This window comes from Crotalus tigris, unplaced genomic scaffold (genome assembly GCF_016545835.1).
Source record: "Crotalus tigris isolate CLP2741 ecotype Arizona unplaced genomic scaffold, ASM1654583v1 scf7180000017887.1893490, whole genome shotgun sequence".
In the NCBI taxonomy this organism is placed as follows: Eukaryota; Metazoa; Chordata; class Lepidosauria; order Squamata; family Viperidae; genus Crotalus; species Crotalus tigris.
In genome coordinates this window covers 923452-937241 of record NW_024096704.1, presented here as the reverse complement: position 1 = coordinate 937241, position 13790 = coordinate 923452, and the positions used below count along the sequence as shown (strand labels likewise).

Below are 13790 nucleotides of genomic sequence, written 5' to 3'. Positions count from 1 at the left end.
AATTTTATTCTAGCCTTCCTACCAGACCATACAAATTTTAAAGTTATTTTATTTAATTCCTTAAAAAATTTCTTATCCAAGTAAATTGGAATATTCTTAAACAAAAATATCAATTTGGGTAGGATATTCATTTTTACAGCAGCGATTCTCCAGAGTAATGAGAGGTGTAAATTTTTCCAACGTTCTAGATCAACTTTATTTTTTTGTATTAATTTAACATAATTATCTTCTTTAATTGATGAACAACATGCAGAAATGACTATCCCTAAGTATTTAAATTTAGAAACTACTTGTATACCTAATTTAACCTCGAGGGAGCCTTTTTGTATATCAGTCATATTTTTAGTGATAATCTTTGTTTTATTTTTGTTTATTTTTAAACCTGCATAATCTCCATAAATTTCTAAAATTTCAAATAATTTCTGCCCAGAGTGTTCTGGGTCTTCCAAAATAAATGATAGGTAATCTGCATAAGCCTGAAGTTTATATATTTCTTTCTTAATCTTAAATCCTCTAATCTGTCCTTCTTGCCTTACCGCTCTAGCAAGAATTTCTAGAGTATAGATAAACAACAATGCGAGAAAGGGCATCCCTGTCTAGTGCCTTTCTGTATTTTAAATCTATTAGTGGCCACCCCATTTATTATGATCTGCGCATATTGTTTAGAATATACTGCAGTTATAACATTTAAAAAATTTCCTCCGGCTTCCATTAATTTTAATTGTTGTATCATAAATTGCCAATTGCCAAAATTGCCAAATTAGACTTTTGTTTTGTTTGTATGTATGTTGTTTGTTTCATTTGGAGAAACTATTATCAGTATCTCAATACTATTCTTGAAAGATATAACATTATATCTTTATAACATTATATACATTATATAGAAAATGACCCATCTAAACTTACTTCTTGACCTTACCTCTATGATAGTCCTTAATACACAACAAAATATAATTTACGTGCAACCAGTTATGACAAATAATGATTGGAAGGCCATAAATCTGGATATTTTAGTATTACTGAATACTGAAAGTACAAATAACCTTTAAGTTGGTATCCGAAATTATGCCTGCACGATCACTTGTTTTGACTTTTACAGTGTTGTTGACTCATTATGACACTTTTTAATAATTACCCACAGGCTTATCCTTGCACTAATGATAAAGAATGTGAAATTGGGAAGTACTGCCACAGTCCCCATCAAGCTACATCTGCCTGCATGGTTTGTAGAAGGAAGAAGAAACGTTGTCACAGAGATGGCATGTGCTGTCCTGGAAACCGCTGTAACAATGGTATTTGCATGAGTCTTAATTTTTTTTAAAAAAATAATAATGAAAAGTGTCAAATATTTTAGTGATTGATTCTCATATTTGTTCTTCAAGATTTGCCAGCTATGAAGCGGATTCATTTTGGGAACCTCGATGGTCATTTTAGAATGAGAGAAATAAATGGAGAAACAGTTGATTTATTGAATTCATGGATTATCAAAATTGCAATGGAACTTTCTTTCCCATGAATTAGACCAGTGATGGCGAACCTTTTAGAGACTGAGTGCCCCAAAAACGGTCCTGGCCCTGTCCTGCCATCCACCCCTGTTTTGCCCTCACTCATCCCCCAGCCCACCCACCCTGCCAATGGCTGCCTCACCCCACCCACTCCCAGCCCACTCCCACCCTGCCGCCCACCCCGCCCTCCCACAGGGAAACTCACTGCTTCCATGGGCCACCGCAGATTGCCTAGGCAGCCCAGCAGTGCCATGGCGGCCATGCCCTCTGCCCACATCCCGCAGCATCAACTGCGCACAAAGGGTGGAGTCTTGTCCCCGCTGTCTGGCTGCCATGTCCTTGGCTGCGCTGCTCCGTGCAGGCCGCACTTGGGGGCAACTCTCCTCCGGGGAGCCTGCTGGTGAGGAGGGGGCCATAGGGGGAGGCAGGGCTGGGGTGATGGCACGGATGCCCACAGAGAGGGCTCTGAGTGCCGCCTCTGGTACCCATGCCATAGGTTCGCCACCACTGAATTAGACGTTCCTTCTTAACCCATTACTCCACTGTTTCTCTCTCTCTTTTTCTTTTTTTTCTTTTTGGTCTTTCAAATGTGGAATAATCTTACCTGGAGGGAGGTGGCTTCCTTGCAAACTTCTGACCATCTCACAACTCACTTTTGAAGAAGGAGAAATAACAGAGTAGGGGAAGGGGTGAAATGTTACAGCATGGAGAAGAGTAAAAGGAGGGTGGTGTAACCACCAGTCACTAGGTTGGAAGAGAAAGAATCTGTGCTGTTTGTTATCACAGCATGGCTATCCTGGGAGAAAAGCACAAAAAGTAACTTAACAGCCTCTATCTACTGTTTTGCAGACTTTCATATTTTAAGAGCAGTTTAAGATGAGCTTATTGAAGGCCATGAAATAACTTTTTCTCTATTTCCTGTCACTTTATTTTAATGAGTAAGATAAATTATCTTCCAAAATGAAAGCCAGATTATTTAATTTAATTTTTAATATTTAATTTAATTTATTAATTAAATTTAAATTAATTTAATTAATTTAAATATTAATTTAATATTTAAATTAAATTAATTTAATATTTAATATTCCTATTAAAGATAAGGTTTTAATTTGTATTAGGGATTTCTTTATTTCTAATTCTTTAATAACATTGCAGGGTTATTTCATTGGTTTGGTTGATATGTAGTTTAAAGTTTAATTATTAAAAGTAAATGGTAAATCTTTTTCTTGTTCATTAAAATTGTCCTTTTATTCATGGAGGTCATGCACATTGCCATTTTAAGGGGTCATACTATTACAGAACTTGAGAGCCATTGCACTACTTCAATGAAAGGGACTTCTGTCCTACTGTAACATTGGGCATAGTGTTTTACCTAATCTACAGACATCAGTCTTAGTGCCAGTCTCTTCAGGAAAGAAATCTACTCAAGCATAGGCTTCCATGGGCCCCATAAATTGAATTCTCCATCCAATTTATGGAGAGTGAAATGAAAGATGGCATTCTCTCTCCCACTCATTCAGACATGCACATATTCTTTGGCTATCTTGCACTTGAATAAGTACAGTAGGCCCTAATTTTGATCAAATCCTTTGAAGTAATTTCTAAAATAATTTTTCTTTCAACAAATTGAATCAATGATACAAGAAAAAAAAAATATAAGGATATTATTTTACCTGGGACTATCATTATTTAGATACCAGCATTATTGGAGGTCTGATAGAGAATCCTATATGAAAATCATTACTTCTTCTTTGTATATCTGGAATCAGCAATATAATGTCTATAGAAAACTCTAAAATTTTATTATTATCACTATCACCAAAGAGCTTATTTTAATTGCACCAAATCTTTTATCACGATTCTTCCAGAAATGGCATGAAAATTTTATATTTGCAAATTTGGAGATGCCTTAGGCTTGAAAAAAACCATGAACTGTTGCACATGAACAGGTCACACCTGTATACACATACACATATATACATACGTACATATAAAATCAAGTGAGAAGAATAACAAAGTATATTTAGTTAATATATTAACTGTTGTCAGTCATTCATATTTAGCAATAAATTTCCTGTGGAATGGTTTCTACTGAAATTTGGATTTAATCTAATTAAATATATTGTGTTGAGCCAGACTTGCTTTTTAAAGTAACACTGGCAGGCCATAAACTGGTGTCTTGAAATAGATGGTTCTTGGGTTTAGGACTTTCATTTTGTCCTTTTGCTTTTTCCAAACCAAAAATGGGCTCAACATTGCAATTATACCAGTTTCAGGAATGCTCTGGGGACTGCAGAATGAGACTGGGCAGATGCATGAGCTCCACTGCCTGCAGGTTGTCAAATCCTACTTTCAAATTGTTTGTTCTCAACTTAGTGACTGATTGATACATTAAATCCAAACACTCTGTTGGTTGGAAACAGAAATCCTGCTAAAGACCAGCCTCTCAGCCTCAGTACCCTAACTGCAGTTTCCTGATAATAAAATTAATTAATGCTGTATGGGACAGCCACGGAAGACATCAAACATGCATCAATTGGAGTATTCATTTTCTTCATGAAAATTAACAGATTCTTCGTTTGTGGCATTCCAGATATGTTATTAACTGTTGTATTTCCAGCTCTAACTTGCTTCATTCATTGATTTAGGTATTTGTATACCAGTGACTGAGAGCATTCTCACACCCCATATTCCAGCTCTAGAAGTACCTCGTAATAAAAAAAATAATCACTATCCCACCAAGGATTTGGGCTGGCAAAATCTAGGGAAAGGACAGTCTAAGCTGACACACGCAAAAGGTAGGATAGCTTGATTTATAAACAGTCTGAAGTGGTTTTATGAGAAGGGAAGAACATCTTTTTGTAAAAACAGTAAGTTGATGTATTAACATTTTGATTCTCTTCAATGATAGGCTCCCTTTAGGTGAGAAACAGGAGACCCTTAGAAAAATGGCATCTCTTTGAATGTTGATAATGCCTATTTCTCTATCCTCTAAGTTGGTCCTGTGCCCAACTATATATAAGATCATACTTGAAGGCATACTTTTCATATCTTTAAATACTGAGGAAATTTTTCCCACTAAGTACCATATTCCTCAGGAATCATTAGTTTGAGCTTTGTGTGATCAAAGTTCTATACTGATGATTATTTCAGATAGCTTCATAGCATATTATTTAAAGCAGTGGGAAAGGGGTGAAATGGATAAAAATGGTCACCAATATTCTGTAAGTCCCACTATTTAATAGTTCTTATAGAAGTGTTCATAATTGAGCTACGTATGGAATAAATTATTGGCTTGTTTATTTATTTATGGGACTAGAATATATTCTGTTAAAGGAAAAGGATGGTTGCCATTCAATTCAACTTCTCTAACCATAAATAAAATGTTCTCCTTATATGGTCTGAAAGATCTTGCAGATACATTTAAACAAATTTATATTGATCAGAATATATTTGGAAAATGCCAAAATCACTATGTAAAAAACACATTGCTTTTAGTATGGGAAAAGATAAAAGCTAAAATTTATATGAAAATACCAGGATGGCTTTCAATAATGGAAACTTTTGTTCACCCAAACCTAACTAACTTTGAGAAAATTGTAAGAGTTGGAAGATCAGGGTATTGATTTATCATAGTGGCCTCAATTGCAAATACAACTGAGATATGAGAAAAATGCTAAGATACATGGTTTTGTATAAAGACCAGACAATGTTAGATCAGATATTGTTGACTTCGGATGAAAAGCTGATTAAGAAACTGTATAATTTTCTATTAAATTTAAAAATAGCAGATGAGCAAGTGAAAGAAACAATAACATGGGCAAAAGATTTTGGGCACAATATAGAATTAGAAAAATGGCAAAAGTCTTTGGGAAAGAAATTATAAATTGACAATGACAAGTGCTTATAAGAAAATTTATATAAAATGTTTTATTTATGGCACTTACCACCTGTGAGATTAGCAAAAATGTTTAAAAACATGTCTAGTAACTGTTGGAAGTGCAACTAAAAATCAGGCACGTATTACCATTTTTGGTGGATGTGCCCGAAAGCAAAAAAAAATTTGGACAAAAATACAGATTTGGTTAGAAACGATGTTAAAAAACATGTAGATTTTAAATCGGAACTATTTTGATTAGGTATATGATCAGGAAAATATGATAAAAAGGTGTATATTGTTGCATGTACTAATAGCAGCAAGAATTGTATTTGCTCAGTACTGGAAAAATGAAGAAACACCATCTGAAGAAGAGATAATCAAGAAAATACTGGACTGTGCAGAAATAGATAACTTACATTGAAGATTAAAGAAAAAGAAGACACAGAATATTTTCAAATATGGGATGTATTTTATGAATGGCTGCAAAAATGGGGTAGAGATTAGGAATTTAATGTGTATTATTAAGTAAAACAAATGGACCCAGACAACATGTTGTTTACTAAGCCCTTATGAATTGTAAATGCAGAAAACTAATAAAATATTATAAAAAAAGAATATATTTGGAAAATAGCTGCCCAATTGTTTTATTTGTCCTTCCTAGGATTACTAACTAATGAAGGGTTGTTGTTTTTTTTAGGTCATGAAGGAGACCCTTGCTTAAGGTCCTCTGATTGCACAGAAGGGTTTTGTTGCGCTCGCCATTTTTGGACCAAAATTTGCAAGCCTGTGCTACACCAAGGAGAGGTATGCACGAAACAGCGGAAGAAAGGTTCCCATGGCTTGGAGATTTTCCAGCGATGTGACTGTGCCAAAGGGTTATCATGTAAAATCTGGAAAGATGCCACTTATTCTTCAAAAGCAAGACTTCATATGTGCCAGAAGATTTGATGCGAGATTTGAAAATTGTCACCAGCAGGCCTTGATAAGTGTCTACTGCATAGACTATGGTGGAAAAAATAATTGTAAATAAGAAATGACTGGCCCAAGTATCTTTTGTGGCAAGAAAAAGCACCATCCCCACATGTGTTATAATTCTGCTTGGAAGTACGACTGAGAACAGATGGATGTTCTTTTTAGTGTGACACCATTCTATACTGGGGCCAAAGATTTGCAACAAAGCTCTACTGATAGTCTTGTGATTTCTCCATATTAGGTAGTTTATCCCATTTTGATGATAAAATAGGATATATTTACAATACAGAGCAGGACTTTGCCAACATATGTTTCTATCAACACATTATTGTGTACTGAATAATAACTACAAAAAGTCTCCAGTAAACTAAAAGTATTAGAAATAAAGGAGGAAGTAACTGCATGTGTGACTATGGATTTTATTGTTTTACAATCCAAGTCCATCACTTGCATAGGGATTTTTAATCTCCGCCAAGATAAATGACTAGAGGCAGTTAAACTAGGTTTATAATCTAGATCCATATTTCTCAACCTTAGCAACTTTGCTATACTGACTGGGGAATTTGGGGTTTTGAAGTTCAAATATTTTAAAATTGCCAACAGTAAAAAAAACAATTATCTAAATTCATATAAATGATATAAACAGATTTCATAACTCAAACTGGCTCCTCTTCATTTATTGTAGCTAATGGCAGCCATTAACTTAGTTTATTGGTTTATTCATAGCCACAGGGATTTACAGTGAAAACAGACTATTCATTACTATATCCAAAATGGAATGTTATGCTAAGATGCTGGTTGTAAATATGCATTATGAATTATTCTTCATTTTTTCCCTTAAAGTAGGCAGGATCATTAAACCTGTTTTGCGAAATAATATGTTAATAAGGGTTTTAGATCAGAACATAAACCATGAGATATCAGTGTTAAAACATAAAAATAGCAATAACTTTAAAAGCGCTAAGATTAATATGGAGATGTGTCATAAGAATACAGTGAATATGTTCTGAATGCACCTTAGGAATGTGTTTAGCATTGGCACTACTGGATTGCTGTATGTATATCAATGAATGCCAGTGGAATTCACTTCAGCAGTATTAATGGGCTAGTAAAATGAACACCAATTTCTGTTCTTTCTCTCCCTATTCACCATCCTTGTATGTTCTTTCGCAGTGCTGATATCCCCATGATATGATCTGGGTTAAGTTTAGGAGGCTGATGTTTCCTCTTTGCTTAAAAGAAGAAAAGAATTGTGTGTGTGTGTGTGTGTTTGTGTGTGTGTTTCTAATTCTATTCATTTTTGTTTTATTTGGGGGTCTCCTTCATGTGAGTTTAATATGCTGAGGCAATATGCCATTTGTAATATCTGTTTAAAATGGAGTAATCAAAACTAACCAACAACAACAATAGCAACAATGGCTTTTGTAGCTAGCAATTTTTTTCCTGACTTAATAAAGCCATGAAATGACCATGTTTTGCAAAAAATTAAAGTTTATCTGTAATTAATTTATATTTCAAAACCCACAAATAAATATCAGCCAAATGCTACATATTTTTTATGTCTATTAAAAAATACTTTCAAACCATTTTCCATTTCAGTGCCAAACTGCAACTTCAGAAAGTACCTAAATTATCTAAAAACATATGGTAGTGGTAAAGTGATCTGCAGCCTGTCCTTCATTTTTTATACACAAAAAAGGCAAGAAAGTGGATTTTAGCAGAGGTGTTGATAAGTTTTCTCTAAGTTTTTGCTTTAGAAACAGAATTTCATAAACCTTTGATAGAATTCAGAGTAACCATGAAACTATGCTAACAGTCCAGTTGGTAGAGTCCTTATTCCAGTATTAATAGGATATTATATGTTCTAATTCCCTCCCATATTATTCATGTAGTTTATTTTAATGTACATGATCTAGGAGGAAAAATGGATATTACTTGCAAATTTGTTTTATGAATGTTAGACAGAATTGCTTAAAATAAAAAAGTAGCTTTGACAGATAGTAGAGAGACAATGCAGGTTTAGTTTTTTCTGGCTTAATTGCTCTGCTTAAAATATCCCAAGACATTGCCCCATCCATCTATGTTTCAGATATGTATTTTCTTTGGCAAACTTCTCACTGGAATCTCATTCAAGAAAAGCAGCTTGAGGAAGAAATTAGAAAATTGTTTTTAGAAGAAGCACATCAATCGTTCCTGCTACCAAAAGATTATTAGTTCTGAAGCACCAGATTGAATATTTAATTTTTTCCCCTCAGTAATAAGACACTTATATAGAAGCTTATTTAAAGTTTATAAAGTTCAAATGATTTAGGAGTTTAATACAGGAAGCTCTGTTCAGTTTACTTCAATACAATGAAAATAGGATGGAGATGGACAAATCGTGTCACTTCCTTTGCTTAAATAATGGAAGCAGGTTACTGACATCCTTTTACCTTAGCAAGATTATTGGAAAGAATCCTCACCCTCTCAGCACAGCTAATAATAACAAAGTACATCCCTGCCTCATTGAAATGTTATCTGCATGCCCTTCCCCACTTTATTTTTCCCCATATCTAGTATTTGAAATAATTTATTTACAGGAAATGTTTAATGAGATGTATTTTCTTATAGAAGAGGTTTCCTACAGAAAGCTTTTTAGCAAACTATACTTGCAATTTGTTGACTTTGTAATTTAGAAAGAAATGTATAATAAGATTAAATATATTAAAATGTTTTTTCCACACTTTGTCCTGGTATTCTTTCTCCATCTCCTAAAAGGAAGTGCAGAAGAGAGGGCTCTGTATGAAAAGTAACACATCACATTCAGAGTTTATTGCAATTAGTATGCAATGTTCTATTGTTGGTCAAAGTCACCTGGAATTTCCTGGGTTTCTGTTTCTGCTTCCATTGCACCATTTCACATATTGAGATAATGATCATGACTATCTTTGATTTATCTTCTTCATACTAAATATACCTGACTCTCAATAATTTCTCACCTATTTAGCATTAGAGAAAACATCAAGAAACGGTGAATTGAAAGTATCTTTCTCTTTTATTTCAACAATTAACTGGTCTTAAAGTCTTCCTGGATCCCTCTTTTGGCATTTGGTATGCTGCCAAAAACCATTATATTTCATTCAATATTACTCTCTCTATCTGAACCTCTGACAGATGATTAATTCTTCATTGTTTTATTTAATGAGATAGTTTTTTTAACAGAATGTACAGAATTTATGGGAAGGGCCCATTTTCATAGACCCTGGAAAATAGCCCAAATTGGTATAGGACTATATATTTTCAGAAATAGAGAACTCAGTTATTGTGAGTTCTTTAATTATTCCTGCAGACCACTGTCTGAATGTCTCTTCACTTCTCTCAAAACTCTGACCATCATTCTTTATACTTTTCATATAATCAACCAGATTCTTTGTCCATGTTAAACCTTCGGCTCTCTGATTTTCTGTAACAGTGGTGGTGAACCTATAGCACGCGTGCCAGAGGTGGACCTCAGAGTCCTCTCTGTGGGCACCCACGCCATTGCCCCAGCCCTGCCTTCCCCCACATCCTCCTCCTCACCAGCAGCCCCCCCCAGAGGAGAGTCGCCTTCAAGTGCGGCCTGCATGGAGCAGTGCAGCCAAGGACATGGCAGCTGGGCAGTGGGGACAAGACTCTGCCCTTCGTGCGTAGTTGATGCTGCAGGGTGTGGGTGGAGGGTGTGGCCACCATGGTGCTGCTGGGCTGCCTAGGCGATCTGTGGTGGCCTATGGAAGCAGTGAGAGGGCCTGCGGGGAGGTGGGGCAGGCAGTGGGATGGGCTGGGAATGGGGCGGGGTGGGGCGGGGTGGCCATTGGCAGAGTGGGTGAGGTGCGGGGTGGACTGGGACAAAGCAGGGGTGGGCAGCAGGGTGGGGCCGGGGCTGTTTTTTGGGCACTCAGTCTCTAAAGGTTCACCATCACTGTTCTATAATGTTGTCTGCTTGAAAAGATTCAAAGTTTGCTCTCATTCTTTATGCCTATAGCCTTGCTGTGCATTTCAGAATGTTCATACGGACCAATACAACTTAAGTTGTTTCATTTTTAAAACAATGACATGTTAACACAAACATTTGAACTTATAACCTTATTGTAGAGAAAATTGAATTTTGCATTCCTATGATAATTTCATAATGATTTGAAACTTTGGGGGACAGATACTTTATTGAATGCTTTGTGAAGAATGACTACCATATACACATTATAAAAGTCCTATGTGAAAACTCATTTCTGTGTAGAAAATTAAACAAATTCTGCATTTATTTCACAATTTGTGGCAATCATATATACACATATAATACTGCAGGTGCATGCAGTGATCTGCAAATATGTAAAACATGATCTGCATGTGGGAATTATATGTAATATTGGTCGTGTGAAGCCTACAGTCTGAGAAGCATATCTGTTTTAAATCATTCACTACAATTAGTTGTGTTCTCTTTGTATTCTAAATCTAATGAAAGCACAAAGTTGCATGTTACAGATTAAAATTTGGGAATTCATTTAAGTGAATCCACAAGGATTGTAGAATGGAACTAAGTGAAATCAATTATACTTAAGCAAAACGTGAGTAAAATTTTAATTCTTATGATAATCACTTAGTAATATGAATCACTGAATACAAAGGAAATAATTTTGAGTTACAATAAATAGGATTGCACTGGAAATTTGCAGTCTATCAAAGAAGTAGTTAATAGATATATGTTACTTATATATAAGAGTGGAGGTCTCCAGAATACACTTGGTTGTTCTACAAATTGTATTTATATGGTTCCTGGCTGTATGTAGCTTTTAGTTGTTATTTGGGGTGTTGATGGCTGGCTATTAAGTTGCTAATTGTAATTTTCAATGTCACAAGGAAGTTACAATTATTGTCTTAATAGCCAGCCATCACCAACCCAATTAACAAGTAAAAGGGAATCATATTTATACAACGTGTTGTTGTTAGTTGCGAAGTCATGTCCGACTCATCGCGACCCCATGGACAATGTCCTCCAGGCCTATACAACATGTAGAACAGTCCAGTTCACATATTCTAGAGAGAGAGAAGTTCCCTGAGAATGGGCTCCAGCATGAGTCTGAAAGTGTGGAAGAATATATCTTTGATCCCGCTGACCGACTCAGATTGGATCCTGCAACATTCCCTAGGACACTTATATTTTACCTTCATTCATGAAAAATGTTTCTGTTTTAGTGTTACTTTTAATTTGTTAGCCCGTTTTCTCCAGATGAAATGCCATTCACATTCATTCTCATAAATCATACTGGTGCATAACTTCACCTATTTAAAAGAAAGATGAAACCATTTCAAATTATTTTGAAATAAGAAGTTTTGTCTCATATCCAAAAGAGAATCACCAGTGGTTTCTTTGAATGAAACTACTTCCCAACTTCTAATTTGGTGAATTCAATATTCTAGTGTAACTAAAAAAAATTGAACTTAGGAAGTAACAATGAAGTCAGGTTATACAGATAGGGTGTGCAAGCTCCTGTTTAAAGGCAAGGCTCAATGTTAGGACGAATTCTATTCACTCATCTAGATTTCTTATTTTCAGAGATAATTTCCTAAATTGCTTGAAGGTTGCTAGTGCAGGAGGACCATTCTGAATTGTTTTTTTAATAAACAAATATATCTAGCCTTTATAAATGAATTTACTGTGACATCTGTATAATATGGCACTTTGCATATATACAGAAAAGTATAAACAGAGGAGCATGGATTAAAAACAAAAACAAACATTATAAAAAACAAAAACATACAGAGATAAACATCATCTTCTCTTTGTAGTTTTCACTCATGGAAAGAACATGAACCTTTTGAACAAACTCATGTTCTGCTAAAATCTGGATTTTCATCAGCAGGAAGCAATTTTAATTTCAGTGACTCTTCCTATTTTCATCTCTCAAATTCTCTTCCAATTTCATAACTATTGCCTCCATCAACATAGCCTCTTCTATTATAACACTGTTTTCCAGTTCTGTACTTAGATCTCCCATGTACACAAGTTCTTTCCCCTCTGTTTATTTGTAAGATTTATAGTCCACAAGGGACTCAACGGTCCTATGTGGAAAGTTGGAGAGAAAGAGAGAAAGTAGTGGCCGAGGGTAGACTTGTATCTAGGTCTCTGTGATGTTGAGTCCAACAGCTTAATCCTACTGACTTTATCCAGGAAATATGAATGTAGTACATGACCCCTTCCCATTCCTCCTCCCCCCATTTTTCCAGGTAAGACTCATTCTTTTGCCGAGAGACATTCTAGAGTCTAGCATTTGGGAGTCGCACAACACTTTGTGTAGATTTAGCTTAAAAGGCCACAGTTAGCCTTTCAATGACTTTTTAAGGGACATGCTTTTTAAAATGCTAAATTTGAATAATGTTAACTGTAATTAAATGTGGAATTACATTTAGTTAATTTCTCTAATTAATATTTAGTTAATATTAAAGGATAATACTAAAAGGCTAATTTAATAAAAAATCTTTGGAAGAGTTCTGGTGACTACCCTCTAATTTGATCAACCACATAGGCTTTGGGTTTCCGACCCAGTGTACATGTATTCCAGTCACATGTCATGAAATGCAGTCAAATACAATGTAAATTGCTCTGGGTACCTGAGTTACAGAAACTGGGAAGTGTTTGGGGAAGGGGAGGGTTTTTTATTAGAAATATATCACATACTGAAACAGGCAAGTGTTCCTCAGAATGACTGCTTTTTATCATAGTAAACTCCCTAAGTCAGGGCTTTTCAACCAGTGGTACGGGTACCACCTGACAGGTGGTATGCGACCATCCTAGAAAAATGGTAGCAGGGGAGGGGAATGAACTGAACCGGTGGCAGCACCACACAAGCCTGAGCGAGAGATCGCTGGAGCTGCAGGGCTGTCAGGGCTCAGTGGAAGCTCCAGGATCAGTGCCACTTTCCAGCTGATTGGTGCTTCTTTGGGGCTGTCAGGCTCAGTGGAAGCACCAGGATCAGCGCCAGGCTCCAGCTGGAGCTCGGCGCTGATCCTGGTGCTTCTGCTGAGCCCAGAAAAAGCACTGATCAGCTGGAATGTTGCAGCATCTCCAGGGTCTTGTGATTTACATTCAGATGCTTGGCAACTGATTCATATTTATGATGGTCACAGTGTCCCAGGGTCATGTGAAGTGACTAAAACCTGCTGCAACCAGCAGATGGGGGGAATAAAAACCAAACACCTCTTACCCCACCTCTGCTGCCAACTCTCAACAGAAATGCTCACAACAATGAAAACCTCATACAGGAGGAAGAGCGCTGCTGGGTGGGCAGGCAGGTGCCTTGCTTAGCTGTGGCTTGGGCCTAGTCATGAGCTGCAGAATGGAATGTAGGAATGTTTATGAAGAGTTTACTCAGGATCTAGAAATGATTATCTTCTTCAAACTGCAAAGCAGAGACAGACAT

The 13790-nt window shown here is 36.0% G+C and overlaps 1 protein-coding gene across 1 annotated transcript in view; it reads left to right on the top strand.

Annotated features, from left to right (window-relative positions):
* DKK2 (dickkopf WNT signaling pathway inhibitor 2) overlaps positions 1–9069 on the top strand; it is a 55764-nt gene extending 46695 nt beyond the window's left edge. The window contains exons 2-4 of the mRNA XM_039344011.1: positions 1142–1292; positions 4154–4303; positions 6083–9069. Of these exons, the coding sequence (XP_039199945.1) occupies positions 1142–1292; positions 4154–4303; positions 6083–6333 (552 nt within the window). The 3' untranslated portion in view covers positions 6334–9069. The remainder of the gene's footprint in view (positions 1–1141; positions 1293–4153; positions 4304–6082) is intronic.
* Positions 9070–13790: the final 4721 nt, after the last annotated feature.